General features: G+C 39.2%; 1 protein-coding gene across 4 annotated transcripts in view; it reads left to right on the forward strand.

The window, feature by feature from the left end:
* The window catches only part of RBBP8 (RB binding protein 8, endonuclease), a 62,284-nt gene that overhangs the window by 35,625 nt on the left and 5,045 nt on the right, over positions 1 to 21,614 (forward strand). For 3 of the 4 annotated variants that reach the window (XM_054985586.1, XM_054985588.1, XM_054985587.1), the window contains exons 15-18: positions 4,430 to 4,603; positions 4,777 to 4,846; positions 5,553 to 5,649; positions 16,736 to 16,877. In XM_054985586.1, coding sequence (XP_054841561.1) covers positions 4,430 to 4,603; positions 4,777 to 4,846; positions 5,553 to 5,649; positions 16,736 to 16,877 — 483 coding nt within the window. The remainder of the gene's footprint in view (positions 1 to 4,429; positions 4,604 to 4,776; positions 4,847 to 5,552; positions 5,650 to 16,735; positions 16,878 to 21,614) is intronic. The other variant, XM_054985589.1, reaches the window with a different exon arrangement.

The raw sequence follows: 21,614 nt of genomic DNA on the forward strand, positions 1-21,614 counted from the left end.
CTCTCTGTTGTCGACTTCTGAGTACTGCCAGTGGGTGAAGACTTTTTTTGTTTTATTTGGCGTTCCCTTCCTATCTTTTATTAGCCCTCTTCCTTGTTTGTGAGTCTGTTTGTTTTAATTGTTTTTTAAAAAATATTTATATATTTGATTTTAAATACTTTCATGTTTGAAATGTATTAATGATCACTCCCACGGGGACACTGAGTTGGGTGAAAAGTTTGGCATAGAAATGTTTTAAATACATAAAAATAAAATGGATTACTTTATGAGCTTTTGGATCATGTCCTCACTTGTGGAGTAGGTGCATAGATGCTTTTGGGCCCAGCATTATTATGTAGATGACAGTCATAGCCATGGGTCTGTGTTTCAACTTTTGCTTATTTACTAGCTGCATATATTTCTAGATAGAACTGATCTGATCCCACTACCTTGCATTCCCTAATAACTTCTTTAGCAGACAACTAATTTCTGGGCAGAATTCTAAGCTGCGGTGTCTATCATACCTCAAGGACCACTTTTTCCCATATGCACCTTTTCAGGAACTTGGATTGTAATTATTTGATTACCATCACTGTCTAGGTATAAGGCTTTTCAATGATGTCGCTAACACTTTGGACTGCCCCCCTTTCAATACAATAAGCCTACTCAATTGTCACATATGAATGCTAGCTGAAATTTTTGTTCACCTGGCCCTTTATAACCTTGATTTAACTGACACCACTGTTGCCTTTAATTGTAGGAGTTGTAAAATTGTATTTGCTATTTTGTTTGATTTTGTACTTTAATTTATTTAACAACATTTATATCCCATCTTTCTGGCTTCATATTGGCCACCAAGGCAGCTAACAAAACATACACAATAAAATCACATTCTGAAACCCAACCAAACAATAGCAACACATAATTAAAACAATTAAAACCAGAGTTAAAAACATGAAGGCAGGTTCACTAAGGGAACACCAAACAAAACAAAAAATCTTCACCTGCTGTTGGAAGATGGCGACAGAAGGAGACAGGCAAATCATCCTAGGAAAATTGTAGCATTTTGGTGCCACAACTGTGGACGCTCTCTCTTGGGTTTCCACCCACCTAACATCAGAAGGTGGGGGCATCTGAAGCAGGGCCTCCAAAGATGTCTGAAGTTGTTACATAGGTTCATAAGGGAGTAGGTGGTTTCTTCAGGTATGTTAGTCCCAAACCATATAAAGCTTTGAAGATCAGCATCTTGAATTGCACCTAGAAACAAACTAGGAACTTGTATAGATGGACCCTGCTCCGGTCAACATCCTGAAAAAAACTGGCTTTTCCCGATGTAACACTTCCAGAAATATAGGTCCTAAGACCAACGGGAAAAAAAATATTTATCAATCATATATTACATATACATAATCATTCTTTTAATATAGCATATTACAATATTGCAGCCAATTTTTATCTTCGTTTTACAAGTTTCAGCATATAATTTATATTACATATATCATTCAAGAATCCTCCCCAGGAGGATCAAGGGGTACAGCGGCAAATTAATGACTTGTACTATATCAAAGTCCTTTCAGGAGCTGGTTAGACAAGTTCATGGTTTGTTCCAAGATGAAAAGTGGAACCTTCAATGGTGCCCAGAACTAAGGCCGGCAATTTCCAACTAGTTCTTCGTCCCCACGGACTTCCTCAGGAGCAACCATTTACAACTACATAAAAATGAATAATTATCATTCCTTCCATCCGCCCCACCTAATTAGAAACATTCCCTACAGCCAGATGCTGAGGATCAAGAGGAATTCCACTTCCTTGGAGGAGTTTCATAAAGGTTGTGTAGGGATGGCAGAACGTTTCAGCCAGAGGGGATATCCACTTAGAATTATTAATGAAGCTGTACAAAGATCTAGTGATACTCCTAGGGACTCACTTTTTTGCAGGAGAAGTGAGGATTTAACAGACCGGCTCACATGGGCAATGGATTATACTCCATTATCAAGGCAAATTAGGAGATAATTAATAAACATTGGCCCATCATTAATGACATCCCAGGATGTGAAATGACACCAAACATTGGATACAGACGTACAAAAAACATTAAGGATATGTTGGTCCACTCTGGGTTACAGGAGATTGAAAGTGAGGATTATTCGTTGGGTAGGTTACCACCCCCTCGGGGAACTTTTAACTGCGCTCATTGTGCAGCTTGTAAATTCATGCTGCAGGGGGAGACAGTGGATTTACCAAGTAAAAGGATTGTAATTAATTTGAAACAATTCATAACGTGTTAAACTGTGGGAGTGGTGTACTTAATAATATGCCCTTGCCCAAAATTATATGTGGGCAGCACAACCCGACCTCTGAGAGTATGTATTCTGGAACACATATCCAGAATATGTAATGGGGTGAAGGAAGCCCCTTTAACACAACATTTTTTAGATGAGAAACATAAGGCAGAGGAGATAAAAGTAGCAGGACTCTTTACTACCACCAAAGAATCTGACTCTATTGAGAAAGGAGGCGAGGTGGATTCATATGCTAAAAACCTTATCACCACGGGGACTTAATAATGAATTACCACTGAAAAGCTTTCTGGTTTGAGTGTAGTGCCTTTGTAGAATGGAATCCACATTGCTTTTAGTAACCCGTATAGGCATTATGTCATTACAGGTTGTAAGTTATTTCAGGATATACTGAGAAATTGAGGTTGTAACTTGCAGGTGTCACCGATTTGTGATGAGATCATGGATGTTATTGGTACCTCCCTGTATTGTAAATCTTTTTTTGATCAGTGCTAGTATAAAAATGTGAACGCTAGGAACTGCATCACATAGGAGTTTTCCACGTCATTGGGTGAACTGACGGTGTGCCTGTAAATGACTTTGGATGGGTGAGCACATGTAGATGTTTTAGCAAGACTATTGGTAATGTGTAATATATAAAATAATCAATCAATGTACTATTAGAGAATATATAAATAAGCCAAAATGAATTTATTTAATATTTATTCATTTTTATGTAGTTGTAAATGGTTGCTCCTGAGGAAGTCCGTGGGGACGAAGAACTAGTTGGAAATTGCCGGCCTTAGTTCTGGGCACCATTGAAGGTTCCACTTTTCATCTTGGAACAAACCATGAACTTGTCTAACCAGCTCCTGAAAGGACTTTGATATAGTACAAGTCATTAATTTGCCGCTGTACCCCTTGATCCTCCTGGGGAGGATTCTTGAATGATATATGTAATATAAATTATATGCTGAAACTTGTAAAACGAAGATAAAAATTGGCTGCAATATTGTAATATGCTATATTAAAAGAATGATTATGTATATGTAATATATGATTGATAAATAATTGTTTTCCCGGTCAACATCCTGGCAGCAGCATTCTGCACCAACTGAAATCTTTGAGCACTTCTCAAGGACAGCCTTATGTAGAGCATATTGCAGTAATCTAATCTCGATGTAAACAGTGGCTAGATGCACCACAATGGCCAGATCTTTTCTTCCCAGGAAAAATTGCAGTTGGCTAACCAGATGAAGCTGGTAAAAGGTGCTCCTGGCTACAGGTCCCACCTGCTCATCCAGCAGTAGGCCTGGGTCCAAGAGACCCCCAAGCCATGCACTCCTTCAAGGGGAGTGCAACTTGATCAAGAAAATGTAATACCTTAAATTCTGAGTCAGACCTTTCTTTCACCAAATAGCACTTCCATATTGTTGGATTTAAGCTTCAGGTTATTAGCCTGTATACATTCTAAAACTGCCTCCAGGCACAGGTTCAGAGTTTCTACAGCCTCCTTGAGGTCAGCTGGAAGTACAGTGGCCCATTTCACATTAATGTTTTAACCTGGTTGTGATCCATTGATGCCATCACTTTATGTAAAGTGATGGGGGGGAGTTTTAAACAGCATTTACATCCATTTATGAGCCATGGGTGAATCTCTGTGGCCATTTCAAACAGTGCCACTTTTTCTGGCACTGGAACCCCCTTCCCTGGGCCACCACAGCCATTGCATTTTATTTAAAAACCAGCGCAAAAATATTGCTATAGCACTGTAGCATTGTAATGATAGGTGTAGCATGTTCTCTGAATTTCCAGCTTTCATTTTTTAAAAAGGTTATGTTTCTAGTCCCTTCCCTAGCAGAGATATGAACAGGAAATGTTTTATGTCCTTATTAAGTAAGGTTCAAAAAACATAATAGTAAAAATCCTTTTGATACATGCTGAGCTACAGGCTGTATCACTGTCCTGAGTTATAGGAACAATATTTATATCAGAAATCTCTGAAAAATTTTCTGTTCATGGGTGCATGCAATACTAGATGATACCGATTGCTAACAACAAATCGAGGAATAATTGCAGATGAATAAAGCAAACATTTGAAATAACCATGCTGCTTTATTAGCCTGAATTGTCGAGAATGATGCTAGTAAATCCCATGTGTTTGTTTGTAGAAAGTGAAAGCAGAAAGAATGGCAGCTTACTGGAAATATTTGATCAGACATCATATGAAGAATACAAATCCTATTTAGAAGATGATAATCTTCCAGAATGTAACAATAAAGTGATGTCTCAGGAGCAAGGGGAAGATAATAAGACAATATCAACAGTAAAAGGAAACCTACAGAGTACTTATTTTTATTTTGTAACCTACCCTGTCTTAATGAGATGAGAATGCTACAAAGATGATCTTTAACTTTTTATTGTTTTTATATTCTAATGCTAAAAGAAATTTATTCAGAGAAATTTATGACAATCTTAAGCAACATTTAAATTTAAGACATATTCTATGTATTTTTAGGACATGAAGACAAAAAAGATAAAACCAAACAGAAAGCTTTTGTTGAACCCTATTACAAAAGTGATGAAAGGTAAATATTTTTTTATGTAGTCAGATTTCTGCACTATAAAAATTATTGACTTTTTTCTCTGCAAGTTGTTACATTGCAAAACTGGAAGTCTGTTGCTAGAAAACTATCTACTAAACTTTGGAATGACCTATAAAGAAAGTAAATAGTACAACATATATGACTGGAATGCTTGTCAATTTAACAGGAAAAATATGATGTGTATATGAGACCTGCTGCTAACATAAGGACTGAAAAAGATAAAAAGCAAAAAAAAAGCTTCTATTCTACCATTGTTAGATTGACAGTTGGGATGCTGTTTACTTGCTCAAACTTTGTTCATTACAGCTGTTCAATAACTTATTAAAATAACTGGATATTAAGCTGTAGCAACATTTATATTGCCCTTGGACACCTGTTACAATCCAGTCCCCTTGAAGTCTATGCAGTTTAAATGATAATTAATTATTTTAATGAGTTTATATGCTTCTGCCTTATTAGATAATGGTAAACATAATGTTCAAAAGAACAATAATAGAGCTACTGCCATGATAGTGGCATGATCCAGCTTTTTTTCCTTATTGGTATAAATAAAACAATAGTTAAATTACTGACACCTGGTAGAATACTTTTTAATGCAGCAACATTAAGCAAGTTTTAGTCTCAGAATCTAAAAAATAATATTTGCAGCATCGTTCCAGTCCTTGAATTGCCTCTGCTTCCTTTGCAGAAAGAACTCTGTATTAGATTTTCCTCATGTTGAGGTTGTTCGTAAGAGAGATGAGAGGAGAAAGTTACTTGGCCATACTTGTAAGGAATGTGAAATCGTAAGTAAATTATTTCTCTTTCTTTTATAAGTCTGAGTTCCTTTTTTCAGTAGAATAATTTAGCTAAATGTCAAGAGCAATAACCTTGATGTTATCTAAAAGGACTAAAACTATGCTGTGTGCATTTAACCAAGATGTGATTTAACCTTATTTCTGATCATTTTCTACATGCCATCTGTGTCTTGCATATGGAGTTTTATCTACAGGTCTTGTTTGGAAAATGTAGATTTGGCTGTAACCAAATGGAACTGTAGAGTCCCAAAGTTGGAGAGCACATAACTCTTACTGAATCTATATATGCATGGTCTAATCAACACCTGGATCGATCACCTCTTGAGAACCTGATGGACGTTGACTGGTGTTCTGCAGGACACACACACACACACACATTTAAACGATAGATAGATAGATAGATAGATAGATAGATAGATAGATAGATAGATAGATAGATAGATAGATAGATAGATAGATAGATAGATAGATAGATAGATAGATAGATATAAACAAGTGTCCTGACTGACTCATCAATGCCCAGCCCAAACCCCTGGGACCTAGAAATGTGAAATTTGCGAAGACCATTCCTTGTGTGATGTAGAGACTCACAAAGAAGAGATTTTAAGAAATTCGACCCCTAAGGGGGTAAAAAGAGGTAAAATGCGTTTTCCCATAGGGATACAGCTCCCCTGTGTGCCTGGCAACCTTCTCCTCTCCCCCCACCCCCGGAAACTGACAACTCAGCGACTCATCTGCATATGCAGCTTGATTAGTCATCATCCCAGCATTCTAAACAGTATGCAGTTGCTGTTGGGAGTCATTGAATGTGTCCCAAGGTAAAATCTAGTCTTCCCCTCTAGAGTTGCCAATCTCCCTGTGGGGGCTGGCTTTCCTGTGTGGCTCCTGCCTGCTCACACCCTCCCTTTCCCTAATTGGTCAGCTGTGGAACTCTGTGTTCTGAGGTAAAAATCAGGTAAAGGAAACTGCAGACAGTTGAAGAAAGACCGTACAAGACTCCTGAACAGGGATTTTATATAAAAGTCAGTATGGCAACTGAGTTTTTAAATGTTCATGGGGAGATGGTGTACGACCTTTCTAGGGGCCATTTCAATGCGAACCTCTCACATGAACCTGCCAAAGTGCCCACCACACCACCCCTCCCTCAGTCCAACTCCACCTCACACCTCTCGCAGCCATCACCTCTTAGTGCCCCCAAGAAGCCTCCTGGCAGACGTCGTGCAAGATACACCGACTCTAAAAGGAGAAAGCAACTTAGAGATGCGGCAAAGAAATATGCACATCCTACTCCTGCGGTGCACCGAGCAGCAGTAGCCAAGTACCGGCAAGATCACCCCGAATGCACAAAGCGGCAGAGTCTCTCTATGAGCAAAGCAATCCTGGAAGATGAATAGAGAGAGGTTTACTTCCATGCAAGGTCAAGGCTTACTCAGGCATGGCAGATGATCCTTCGCTACCTTCAAGCTGCCTCTTAACCTCATCCATGCAGAAACACCCCTGTTCAGCATCTCAAAACAAAGCAACATGGCCCAAGTACTGTGGAACTGTAAACTCATTGTTTGGGATCAGGGCACCATGGCACTTAAGGGGTATTTTGAGGCACTGAGCATAATCCTCAGAGATGTCAGGGGCAACGAGAGAGTGATGGGGGAGTTACTGTGCTGCTGGCTGGAGACTTCTGGCAGACTCTGCCAGTAGTCCCAAAGGGAACTCGAGCTGATGAGGTTACCGTGTGTGTCAAGGCGTCGTATCTGTGGACCCTCATCAGGAAACTCTCACTAAGAAAGAACATGAGGGTCTACTTCAGAGGCGAGGAGTCTGCTGGGGAATTCTCTGAACTTCTACTAAAAATAGGGGACAAAGAGTACCCCGAGTCCAAGGGAAAGGTGACCATCCCTGCAGGCCTGGGCACAGTAGTCCAGCAAAGGAGTCACGAGAGAAACAGTAACCAAAACAAAAAATCGTGATGACCTAACTAACAAGTACAATAATAATTACTCTCACAAACCACTATTTATAAAATGCATGCTGAAATATTGTAATAATTGGTTTGTGAGAGTAATTATTATTGTACTTGTTAGTTAGGTCGTCATGATTTTTTATTTTGGTTACTGGGCACAGTAGCGACAACCCTAGCAGACCTAACAGCCACAATATGCCCTGATATCGTCACTATCACAGAGAAGTCCATGGCCTGGCTGTGCAAGCGTGCCATTCTGACCCCCAAGAATGACAAGGCTGCCATCATTAATGAAACACAACTTAACTTTTTCGAAGGGGCAGAAATGGAGTACAGATCTGTGGACTTAGTTGTGCAAATGGATGACGTGATCCACTACCCCATGGAGTTTCTCAACACGCTCAACCCTTCTGGCTTCCCAGACCACAAGCTTCTCCTCAAAGTTGGGGGCTCCAGTGACGCTATTCTGGAACATCAACCCACCCAAACTCTGCAATGGCACCAGACTGTGAGTGAAAGCCCTCCACAGGAACATCATCGAGGCCATATTGTTCACTGGCAGTGCTTGGGAGGGGGGGAGTCGGTGTTCATACCATGCATACCACTCATACCAGAGAACCCCTTCGAATTCAAGAGACTGCAGTTCCCCCTCAAGGCCTGCTTTGCTATGATGATCAACAAGTCCCAGGGGCAGATACTGAAGGTGGCAGGAATTGACTTGACGGAGGACTGCTTCTCACATGGGCAGTTCTACTTGGCTTGCTTCAGAGTGAGCTCAACCAGCAGCCTGGTGATCCTAGCACCTGAAGGGAAAACCACCAATGAGGTCTACAAAGAGGTCCTTCAGTAGAAAAAAAAGGTTGCACGTAATTTTCACTTTATTTATTGCACTACAATATTTTCCTTTTAAAATCTCTTCAATAAATGTTACATTTTGAAATACACTTCATCAGTTTTCGGCGTCAACATGCTTCGCTTTATTCAAACACCTTTGTGAAGCTCAGGTACTATGCTATTATACTACAAAACCACCTAAAAAAACCCCCCACAAACCCAAAAATATTACATACCCATAAATATTATAAATGAATTTAAAGTCGTTAAATACCATAGCAAAGCTTCCCTGTGTGGCTGACAGGCTGCTGCCTACTTGCACCTCCGCCCAGTGCCAGCTTGGCCACTCTTCCCTGATTGGGCCAGCCTTTCGAGGTCATTTGCATATGTGGGCTGATTGGGGATCACAACATTCCACACCTCATCCCCCCCCCCCAGAGACAGCTGGAACACAGAGGTCATTTGTGTAGGCAGCCTGATTGGTCCTCACCCTCCACGTTCTAAACAGTATGCAGTTGCTATTGGGACTCATTGAATGAGGTAAAATGCAACACCCAGTCTTCCCCTAAAAGGTCACTAGGGTTGCCAACTCAAAACACACACACACACACATACACACACAAACCAAAAAATGTTACGCATCTGTAAGTATTATAACTAGATTTAAAGTGGTTAAATACTGTAGTGAAGCATGGGTATCAAGCTAGTATGCAATAAATAATAATAATGAATGCAGGGGGGCAATCCTCTTTTGTTGTTTTTGTTTTATATCTCAAAAACTGGTCTCAAGATTTGTGTGACTTTTCCCAAGCATTTCTGCATGTGCACAGCGGTTTCAGACTGTAATTTTGAACAAAGCTGTTCCAAAAGGGGTTTCCAACCTCAGGAGCTGCCTTCTCAAAGATTTGCCTACCAGTTTTGTTCACTATTCTTGCATAGGGTATATTCTTGCGATAGGGTGTTTCGGAGGTCTTTCATTCATAGGGTCACCATAGTTCAGAAGTGACTTGACAGCCCATAACGCACACACTGACTCATAATGTATTTGCTGCTTTCCTAGTTTTAGCAGGCTTTTTCTTGCCTCTGTCAAGTTATTGCATTGCTTCAAATAACCAGATATAAAATGCAACCAATTATCGTACGAGAGCATGTGTAATGCATCATATTCCATTTTTAGCCATTTTGTTTTTCCAAACTTCTTCATTTAAAATGAGCAGATTAATATATTTCTGAAATGGAACCTTAAAAAAGAACAGCTTAATAAAATCTCGACAAGACTTTTTTTATATATTACATGTAGCTTAATTTATAGCTCACTGTGGAACTCAATTCTCTGTTCCAAAAGATGTGAAATTTAGAAGCCTTGAATAAAAACAGGACATAAAAGCAGCTCTGTGTCTTGTGCCAAGAGTTGTGTGTGAACAATTTTAATTTCCTGTCTGTGTACAGTACAGGGCTTTTCCTCTCCAAGAACTCAGTTCTTGTTACATTTTGGCAACTGCAAGGATAGAAATGTTTTGAGACTTTTGTAATGAGAAAAAGTTTCAATAAGGACAATTTTGAAATGTGTATTAAAAGAACTTTTGTATAAACTGTCCAAGAAGAATATTATCACAAAAACATATGGAATGTCAGTAAAAGCATTTTTAACGAAACAGTGGGATGAAACACAGAAGACTTCTAAATCAGGGTCTTGCTAGATGAGAAAGTTTAGGTAGAATGAAAATGTTTTGATTAATACTTGTGGTTATGCATGTAGCCTACAAAACATGAGGAAGCATCTGGCAAAGAAGATAGAAGCAGTAAGTGATAGTGCATCAATAAAACTATCTTACTGTATCAGGCCAAGTTCCAGATAGCCTAGCATCCTGTTTCCAACAGTGGCCAGCCAAATGCCTCTGGGAAGCTTATGAGCAGGGCATGAAAGAAACAGCCTTCCCCTGTTAAACTTTAGCATCTGGTATTAGAACTATACTGCTTCTATGCAGGTTCCATTTTACTACCGAGGTTAAATGACTGTTGGTAGACAGATGCGTGTATAGGTTTTTTGAAGTCATTTAATCCAGCAGTAGCCATAATCCACTTGTGGCACTAAATTTTTAAGTGAATCATACATTTTAGGAAAGATTACTTTGATTTGTCTGCTTGAACCAAATACCCATTAGATTCATTGCTGACCTGTTATAAGAAATTATATGATCTCAAGTTTATTGAACACGTATATTGTTCTTCTGTGTTCCATATTGTCATTCTACACTAGGGGATGCAAAATTTTGGGTTTCCTGCTCCAGGTTTACCCGAAGCGGGGGGAAATCCGGAATTACCAGAATCCCAAAGCGGATTCTGGTATTTAGCTCACTTTGGTATGTTCCGTAAAGATTAAGAGCATACTGAAGTGAGGGGGAGCAACCTCCTCCCCCCCACCCTCCCACCCCTGGGGCAAACCCACTCCCCCCTCCACCCACCCCACTTACCTGGTTGGCAGGGAGAGGGGACACCAATCAGCTGGGCAGCGGAGAAGCCCGGAGCCAGCTCCTGTGGCTCCTGCAGCAGCATGGAAAGGGGCATTTAAACCCCCGCCGGCTGGATCAGCTGCTTGGCTGATCCAAATCGCTTTGGGAAGCTTTGATTTAGAAATCCCGAATCATTGCAAATCGGGTCTGATTCAGACACTTTACCCAAATCCAAAACCCGAATCGCACTCCCCTATTCTACACTCTTCTGATAACCGTTTATAGCATGATATGTAGATCAAAGTTGCTTCATCTTGTATCAGTTTTACATGCTTTGGTTTAGTCTTTGCATATAAGTTTTGATCATTCTGTATCAGGAGCAGAGGGGCCAGTATCAATGTGAGGTTCAGCAACACTTCCTGATTGTAAGATAGTGTCCATCTTTTGTCCTGAGTAAAGGATTCCATGCATTCTCATACTGTCCATGTCTTTTAGGCAGGAAGCAGAGTCGGGTAGAAATCCACAGGGCCCTGCATTAACTTTCTTACATTCTGTTTCTTCCCCCCCCCCATCCCAACTGGGGTCTTATAATAATATCATTTGATTTAGATACTGCCCTTCAGGACAACTTAAACCCACTCAGAGCAGTTTACAAAGTGTGTTGTTATTATCCTCACGACAATTACCCTGTGAAGTAGGTGGGGCTAAGAGAACTCCAAGAAGCTGTGACTGACCCAAGGTCACCCAGCTGGCTTCAAGCAGAATCAAGGGGAATCAAACTTGGTTCTCCAGTTTAGAGTTCTGTCACTCTTAACCACTACACCAAACTGGCTCTTAGTGTCCTCACTTATCTCTACCCCACATAGGGATTAGAAAAGGACTATTAGAGGAGTGATTCTAATGCCCAACCTGGTGCTGCTGCTTTGTTAGCTTTCTGCTGGATATAATTCTTTTGTGATGTTTATCTTTTTTTATCTGAATTTTATCTTACATATTAGCTGCTATATAGACTGTAGTGTGGAAAGGTAGGGTATAAATATCTGAATAAATATAATTGGCACATGCCTTGATACTGCAGTCATCACATGCAGAACATGCACATATAAATTAGCCGCAAACAACCCATGGTTTTGCTTCTGCTTAATGTGATTCTATTCCAGACTGGCCATTTCCTCTCTTTGATATGATCCCGCTGGTATTATTTGTTAGTAGAGATGGGCATGAACCAACATACAAACCAAAGTTCGGCATGAACCGGGGCCAGTTCATGGTTCGTGAACTGGTGGTTCATCAGAGCCCATTTCTGACAAACTGCCATGAACTTTAAGCTGGTTCATTTGGTTCGTTTTTCAGTTAGTCACTGCAGACAGCCTGACGTCGATCAATCAGTTTCCTAGGCAACAGGGGTTGGGCTTTTTGCAGACTTGATGGCCCTGAAGTGACCATCTGCTGACCCAGAAGTGACGATTTGCTGACATGGAAGCGACGTTTTCACAAACCAAAGGAACCGGTTCACGAACCAGGCAGGTTCATGAAAGTTTGTGGTTTGTGAAACGTGACGAACTGTGAACCTCATGGTTCTTTTCTTTCCACTTCGTGCCCATCTCTATGTGTTAGCTCTTATTTGAGAGCAGAACCACAAGTGACAAAAAGGCACAGATTGGACGCTTGTCAGCTTCCCTCAAGTTTTGATGGGAAATGTAGGCATCCCGGTCTCGCAGCTTCGCTCTCCGACTGCTGTCCAATGGACTTTTCAACTGTCACTTGTCCAACATTCCGCCAAGCTGCCTAACATTTCCCATCAAAACTTGAGGGAAGCTGACAAGTGTCCAATCTGTGCCTTTTGTCACTTGTGGTTCTGCTCTGAGATAAATCAGTGCATTCAGCTTGCAGTGCTGTCAAGTTTCCAGTTAAACTAAAACATGAATTTACCCTTGAGAAAGATTTCTGGATGCATAAATATTATGGTACCGTATAATGTCTGCATCATACACTTCTGGAAGAGACTGGCTAGAAATATAGCATATTATCCAGTAGACCTCAGCAAAGAGGATTAAAATTCTTTCCTTGCTTAATGTACTCTGTAGTGAGAGAGAGAGAACATGCGGTTGTTATGGTCAGTGGAAAGATACATTTTTCAGGACCTGTTGCAAAGTCATCTAGCCCTAGTACCTTGTACTGAAGCAGAATATATAATATACATGCATACAATAATACATACAATACAAATAATAAAGGATTGTAAAGTTCCTTGTATATTTTGAGAAATGGATCATAGGAGAGAGAGCATTGGCTCTAAGAGCCAGTATATACCTTAGATGTAAGAATCCAACTGGTGAAGGACAGGGCAATGCTTCCTTCTGTGTATATCCTCTTTATGAGAGCAGCATATGAACAAACTTTGGAGTCTGATCTGTGTATGTCTTACTTTTAGAGTTACTAGCATGAACTAGTATTTGCTTTGCCATAAGCTACCTTCTAGAAGTTGTTTTTCACTTGGAAAACTGTCTTAGTAAGAAATGAGACATTACACTTGCCTTCCTTAAGTCTCCCTGAAAAGATAAAATCGCAAGCTGGTAAATTATTTATGGGAGGCTTCAGCAGATAGTTAGTCCATAAAATGGTTTAGTAGTACATCTGAAAGCTTTTATGTTTAAGTTTGTTTATGGGTCTAAATACATGTCATTGACAAACTTCTCAGGTATTCAGTCAGTGAAATCTCTCTTAATTACATATGAATGCAAAATATTTCTCATTGAATATACCTACAGAAATCACAATGGCCTAGCTATACTTCAGTACCTGTATGTTCCTAGCACTATTACAGTCTGCCTGACTAGAACTGACCTTGGTCAACCACACTCAAAAGAGAATAAGTAAAAGTTGAATTCCAGAGATACTGTATAGACTCCTTTCCTACTGTATCAAACCAGAGTCCAGATCAATGTTTAAAGGTTATGTTAAAATGTTAAAACATTTTAAACAATAAATGTAATGTTTTGATAATTAGGACTAAAAGAAAGAATATGCCTGTTGCATATTTTTGTGACTGGTACAGACATAACAGTCTTCTAACTTTAGATAGGACAGTTGAAGTGTGGGGTGGATGTCACACACTCTTGAATATGAAAATCCCTCTTCTTTTGTTTTGGGAGCTGACTGTAGGGTAGCATTACAACTTCACAGATGCTAGTGCTAACATTTTTTATCTTTAAAATTGAGGATTTTTAATTAGAAGCGAATTACAAACACTAAACAGATACAACACTAAACAGATACAGCACTGCAGTATGATCTCTGGGGAGAGACTTGCACATGAGAAGAAGGGAAAGAAGGTATATGTAAGTTTTTGGCATGTTCGAGATCTGAATCTTGGTTAAGATGCCAATTACGTTAAAACTATTCTGGGCAATATGAATTTAAAGTATTCAAAGTCTTATTAATTGTTTCAAAATATGTTTGCAAACACTGGTGCAAGGCACAGGATTCAGTGTGCATCTGAAAAACTAACATGCAAAGAAGCCATTGGGCAAAGGCCAAAGCTTTGCAGGTACAGTTTAGCACTTGTGGTGATTTATTGTTTGTTTGTTTAGAATATTTCTATGCTGCCTCTTCAGAGCATAACCAGCATAAAAACTATCCATAAAACAGCAATATACCATTAAAAAGCTGATGATAAAACCCTTAATTAAAAGCCTGGTATTATGGCTAGAACTATAGCAGACCAGTTACTGGATAAGACCAAGAAGGTTATTCAAGACACCTATGCACACACAAACCAAGTTAGCCTGGCCTCATGACTAGACTGGCCACAAAGGGAGTCTAGAGGTCTAAAATCTTAACAGCCTTGGAAAGGGACATAAAACAATAGAGTTACACAGTTGTATAACCATATATAGATTAAAAGAGTGATCTAACCCATATCAATATATACAATATACCAAGGCTCAAGAGCAGGGAGTATCTGAGAATGGCAGAAATGTTTTAACTTCATGGAAGCTGGCAATATTATTCAAGGATAGTTACATTGGTAGAGGGCCAAAAGATATTCAGATGTATGAGAAACGCTAGTCCCAGACTCACCTTAGGGAACCTGTTGTGGGCTGTGGGGGGTGAGGAAGGCAGGGTGTAAGGCGGTTGCCATGTTCTAGATGTGGGGAGGTTACCAGCAGCCTCTGCAGGGCACCTCACACTACCATGGTTTGAATACCAGGCCAGCCAAACAGGGCTGGTTGGTCTAGACAACAGGGCAGGGAATGGAGCGACCGCCTTGAGAGGCACAGTTCCCTCTCAGGTCCACCACCAGCCCTCTTTAGGAGGGGCTGGCCCTGCCCCATGCTACTTGTTTTGTGGCCAACTTTCCCACCAAGTCCTCCCTAGGGCCCTTATTGTCTCTATGAGCATGCGGGTAATGGTTGTACTTTCTTTTCATCACAACTTTGAAGCAAGAGGTTTGGGCATTGGGCATAGATCCATTTAGGGGGAAACAGGGCTTGCAAGCTCAGTTTCCCTATTATGGGGATCCCCTTAAGGAATCTAGTGAGCGAGGCATGGCAGGTGCATACCCAGCTTGGGGGCGTCCGGGCATTCTCACTCCCAGGCAGCAGAAGATCCACACAGAGGCATCTGCCCATATGGTATCCCACTAACTGCCATCGCATGGCTGTTTCCTCAGCAGGTGTTCTGAGGGGGCAGGGAGGGTTATAGCTGGCAGGCCTGTCAGCTGATGATGGGATCCATGCCCTATGCCGCACCAATGCTCCATAAGCTGTTAACCAATAAAGTTGTAGTCTCTTTCAACTCCATCATGGTTGTCTGTTGAGTCCTGTCAGCTGGCGCCTTGCCTCTCCTCCCCCTATCATCACTGGCCTGCAAACTTGTAATTACTAATTCTATATAGACTTTATTAACGCAAGAAGTAGCAAGAATGAACTATTATTTCAAGAAGATATTTCAAATATAAATAACCTGGTTTGGTGTATGAAGTTGGCCAAGATTTTGTGTCTTTGAAGTGGGATAGGCAGCTATTGTTAACAGAAAGTTCTGAAACCCTATAAATATGATAAGCTAAACAGATAAAGAGCTTCTTAGAAGGGGCTTCTTGACTGTGACCTTTGTATCTTTGGGTAAGGCTCATGTAATTGCTCTACTTTAATTATCTATGTAGTTATAATAGATGTACTTTTTTGTTGATTGAATTGATATTAATACTGAATAGTTATTTTTGTAATAATAAAGGCTTAAAATGGAAGCACAGACTCAATAATGGTATCATTTGTATACAATACCCAGCAACTAATGTAAGAAGTTACCTGTGGTGTACCTCTTGCCAGGAGTTAAATGATTTGATATAGGAAAGCTAAGTAGTCATTCAAGGCTTCGTAAGTGTAAGCCACCAGACAGAGTCATCAAGAAGACTGGGTAAAAAGATGTGCTTAACCTGGCACCTAAAAGAAAGTAAAGCAGGCATCAGGTGAGCTTCAAGGGGGTAGGGTGTCCAAAGATGAGGTGACACCACAGAAAATACCATCTCCAGTTGCAACTGGTGAGGGTGAGGCCACAGAGAACAAGGCTCGAGAGGCTGATCTTGCAGTCCTTCATGTATCTTGCCCCCAAGCCATTTAGGGCCTTAAGAACCAGCTCTTTGAATTGTGTTCAGAAACAGATGGGTAACCAAAGCAGATCTTTCACCACAGAGGTGACACGATCCCTGTAACCAGTGATGTGTGCATTGTTAAAAGCTTTGATGGGGGTAATTTTTATTGTATTGAACTTAATTATATGTTGTATTTGTTTATTCATACAAAAATTTTGCAATTTCCCTTAGTACTACGCAGACCTTCCAGAAGGAGAGAAAGAGAAGAAATTAGCTGCCTGTTCAAGACATCGGTCTCGCTACATTCCTCCTGACACACCAGAGAACTTCTGGGAGGTTGGATTTCCTACCACCCAAATGTGTGTTGAAAGAGGTAGGTGTGTGTGTATTTTAAAAGTATAAAAATGAAATGGATCCAGAGCTCTATTTTGCCTGCTATGTAAGTAGTTTGACCATGTCTAATGTAGGAACCTGAAATACTAAACTATCTGTTACCAGTGGAGTGGGGGACCTCTTGTTTCACATTTTTTTTAAGTTATAGCAACTGAAAGTATCGTGCTTCTAAGATCCTTTCATATGTCCCTGTGTGTCAGCTACAGTCTCTTGGCAACCCCACCTCTTTGAGTGGCTCATCTGGAATTGACCAGAGCTTGGGCCTTTTCATTTGTGGCCCCTGCTCTGTGGAATGAGTTTCCTGAGGAGGTGAGGGAAGCTCCCACCTTGGAGGTCTTTAGAAGGCCCTGCAAGGCTTTTCTGTTTGTCAGGGCTTTCGAGGTGTTTGAATGACTTTTAAGGGGATTGGAGGTTGTTATTTTTATTTTAACTGTAATTATTTAAAATCTATGATTGTAAGTTGCCTTTTACCACCAGGATATGCACGTAAAATGCTTTAATAAATAAATGAACAAACAAAACAAAAGCTTCCCTAATTTAACCAATGGACAATAGAACCAATGTAAGATTTATGTGATAGCTTATATAAAAAGGGGGAAATGTTAGTCTCCAAGGAGAATTATACATGTTGAAAGAGTTGGGCCTATATAATATTGGGCCTATATGCCTTTCTTAAATCATTATGAACCTGCTGCATGACATGCTTGAAGTTATATAAACGGAGGATTTATCTGTATGCAGTCCAGGCGCAAAATGAGCTTCCAACAGATCAGCGCTATGTTGCTTTCACATGCAGGAAGAAACCTACAGCAACCTCATTATCTTATGATTAATATCATCAGATTGTTAGACTCCTGATAAAATACTTCTGTTTAATTTCAACATTTCACGCCAGATGCTCCTGACAATAAATGCCTAATTAAGCAGGAAGCACCAGTAGATAGTAAGACAGGAAAAAGTGCTGCGGCTCAGTGGAAAAGCCTCTGCTTGGTATGCAGAAGGTCCCAGGTTCAATCTCCAGCATCTCCAGTTGAAAGGATCAGGTAGTAGGTGATGTGAAAGTCCACTGCCTGAGACCCTGGAGAGCCACTGCCAGTCTGAGTAGATAGTACGGACTTTGATGGACCAAGGATCTGATTTTATATACAGCAGCTTCATGTATTGAAATACATCATTCCACTTTTAAATCAAAATTGGCTAATTATCAGGAGGCTTGTCTAGGCAGGAAGAGATTCTCTCTTATCTGTTCACCCAGGGTCAATCTAACTAAACAAACACTGCCACATCCACACTGTCTGCAAAGCTCCGCTTTTGTTGTTGGGCCATCACTGTTTATGCAAGGGGGGTGGGTCTATCCCCCATCAAGCCATGTGGTTATCAGATAGGGCATTAGCCTTCCCTATGCTTAGTGTACAGATAGACCAGCAGCCATGTCAGCCAGTTGGAGCTTTCTGGGTGTGAGGAAACAAAGCTATTAAGGCTATATACTAGTTTTACCCTGATAATAGCTACATTAGTTGTGGGGAGTAAAAAAAAGCATTGGAGCATTGAAGATACTCTTGGATCATCTAGTTCAAACCTCAGCTTCCTCAGCATAATAAAATTTTATCTAATGCATCCATAGCAGATAAGAGCCCACCATTATCTGATGTGGCAAACAAGAAAAAGTCCCCCCCCTCCATCAGTCTATGTATTGCTTATAACAGAACTTCACTGATGAGGTGTCAGCATCTTGTCTTCATATGCCATGCAGTTAGTATGACTTTGATGTGTATTGAATAGTTTTTGGTGCTATAGAAGCTTGACAAAATGCAGTCTTGAACTGTTACAGTAAATTGAAATTTTACTACTGATTTCAGGGAAATGTGGTTTAGTCTCTTAACCCTCATGTTCTTTCAATGCCATTCTTGTCTTGTAGGAATGACTAGCTATGCAATCTTAAACAGACTTACACCATTCTAAGTCCATTGAAGCCTATATCTAAAATGTATTACACACAAATTGAGCATATTGTGATACTAAATCCAACGATCTTCTGCTGTTGAGTTGGGATCCACAAATGAGTTGCACCATAACATGAGATTGCAGCAGCTGTACTACTAACATCCACCCACATTATTTAAAAAAATTAAGTGGATCATAATATTTATCACTTTTCCTAATTCTAAAAGTGCTTACAAATATTTTCTCAGAAATATTTACAACAGCCTATTTGGCAGGACAGTATTACTATCTTGTCAGATACAAGACAGATTCAGATGAAGTTAAATAGTAAGTCGAAACTTTGTGCTCATGGTTGAGGCTAGAATTAAACTAAGGACTTCCTAATTTAGAACTCCTTTTCTTAAGCATGGAACAACATTAGGAAAGTTTCTCCAATGTCCTAGAAATTCTGAGACAATATAACATCAAAAGTATTTTCCTATTTACGCATAATAAGTTTTCTTTACTTTTATAAGTATAAGCCATCCGACAACAGCTGGTAAGAAGCTTAATCTTATAAATAACACAGGTTCCTACTCTCTTCATCACAAACAGCATGTTAGTTCCATATTAACACACTTCTTATTCACCTGTGAAATTCAATGCATTTGTTTTTTATTTTAGAATATTGAATCAGAAGTTTATTTCAACTATAAAATTCTTTTTTTAATTAATAAATTGTATTGGATGGGTCAATATATAGTCAGATTAAAACACAAATACAATCCATTTCAATTCCCACAAGTATATTTCCCCACCCCCTCCCCTCCCCCTTTTCAATGTTGACTTCCAACAGCACTCGAACCCCCCCCTATTAATATCACATTATTTCTATATTATAGTTGTTCTTATTATTAGTAAAGATCTTAACTATATCTTATCTTACTTAGTATCTTAAAACCCTTCAAAAGACCATAATTGTCCCTTAACATCCCATTTCTTTTCCATATATTTTTTCAGCTTTTTCCAATCTTCCAAAAATATTTTTGGTTCTTGATCCTTCAAGTTTCTTGTTAGTTTGTCCATTTCAGCCATGTACAACAATTTGCTTGTCCATTCTTCAATTTCAGGTATTTCTTCTTTCTTCCAGTATTGAGCATATAATATTTTTGCTGCTATTATCATATAATATAGCAATATCTTGTCATTTCTATTAACATCTTCTAAGTGCAAAGATAATAACAACATTTCTGGATTTTTAACAGCATTATACTGGAGTATCAAAGACATCTCAGCACATATTTTAGCCCAAAAGTCTCTAGACTTACAGCAAATCCACCACATATGAAATAGAGAACCTTCATGCTCCTTACATTTCCAACACTTATTAGATAGCTGCTTATTAGCTATGGCTAATTTTTTCGGTGTTAAATACCATCTATATAACATTTTATAGCCGTTCTCTCTAATACTGGTACATGTTGATATTTTAACGTATATTTCCACAATTGTTCCCATGCTTCCATCATTATTTCATTGTTACAGTTTATTGCCCACTTTACCATTTGTACCTTGACTGTTTCATCTTCTGTGAACCATTTCAATAACAATTTATACATTTTAGAAATTGCTTTATTACTATCTCCTAACAAAAGTTCCTCAAATTCTGAATTCTTAGTTCTAAAACCTGTCTTCCTTTGATCTGTATAAAATAGGTCTTTAATTTGTCTGTATTGTAACCAACCATATTTAAATGGCAACTCCTCATTTGGTTTGAGTTTTACCTCCTTATCTACTACTTCTGTTAAGTCCTTGAGGGAAAGCCATTCTTTTACTTTATATTCTAGGTTTGGGTTGATCACCTCAGCAGGTATAATCCACAGTGGTTTCTTCTGATCTATAAATTTTTTATATTTTAGCCATGTCAACAATAAATTTCTTCTCAGATAGTGGTGCTGAAACATTGCATCCATTTTGTACTTATCGTACCACATATACACATCATCCAAAAAATTTCTTACAGCCTTCCAAAGTTAACAATTTATGATTGGCTAAAGACACCCATTCTTTTAACCAGACTAGACATATCGCCTCATGGTAAAGTCGAAGATCCGGTAATTGCATTCCACCTCTTTCCTTAGCATCACAAAGTACTTTCATCTTTACTCTTGGTTTCTTCCATGCCCACACAAATTCCAATATTTTCTTCTGCCATTTTTCAAATTGTTTTTTGTCTTTTATGATTGGTATTGTTTGCATTAGAAACATAATTCTAGGCAACACATTCATTTTAACTGTGGCAATCCGACCAAACCACGATAAATTTAATTTATTCCATTTTATCATATCTCTTTCAATTTGTGTCCAGAGCTTTTCATAATTATTCTTGAATAGATCAATATTTTTAGCTGTGAGCTCTATTCCCAAATATTTAGTCTTGTGTACCACTTCACAATTTGTTAATTCACTCAGTTCCTGTTGCTTCTTCTTGGTCATATTCTTGGTTATTATTTTTGACTTCTTTTTATTTATAAAAAAGCCTGCCAAATCTCCAAATTCCTTAATTTTATGTAGTAGTCTTGGCAAAGTTTGTAGTGGATCTTCTGCTATAAACATCACATCATCTGCAAAAGCTCTCAACTTATATGAAGATCCCTTTATTTCTATTCCTTTTATGTTGACATCTTCTCTAATCTGCCTTAATAATATTTCTAAGACCGTAACAAATAACAATGGTGATAGTGGACATCCTTGTCTTGTACCTTTCCTTATTTCAAACTTCTCTGTCAGGTCG

The sequence above is a fragment of the Eublepharis macularius genome, chromosome 7 (genome assembly GCF_028583425.1).
Source record: "Eublepharis macularius isolate TG4126 chromosome 7, MPM_Emac_v1.0, whole genome shotgun sequence".
Classification (NCBI taxonomy): Eukaryota; Metazoa; Chordata; class Lepidosauria; order Squamata; family Eublepharidae; genus Eublepharis; species Eublepharis macularius.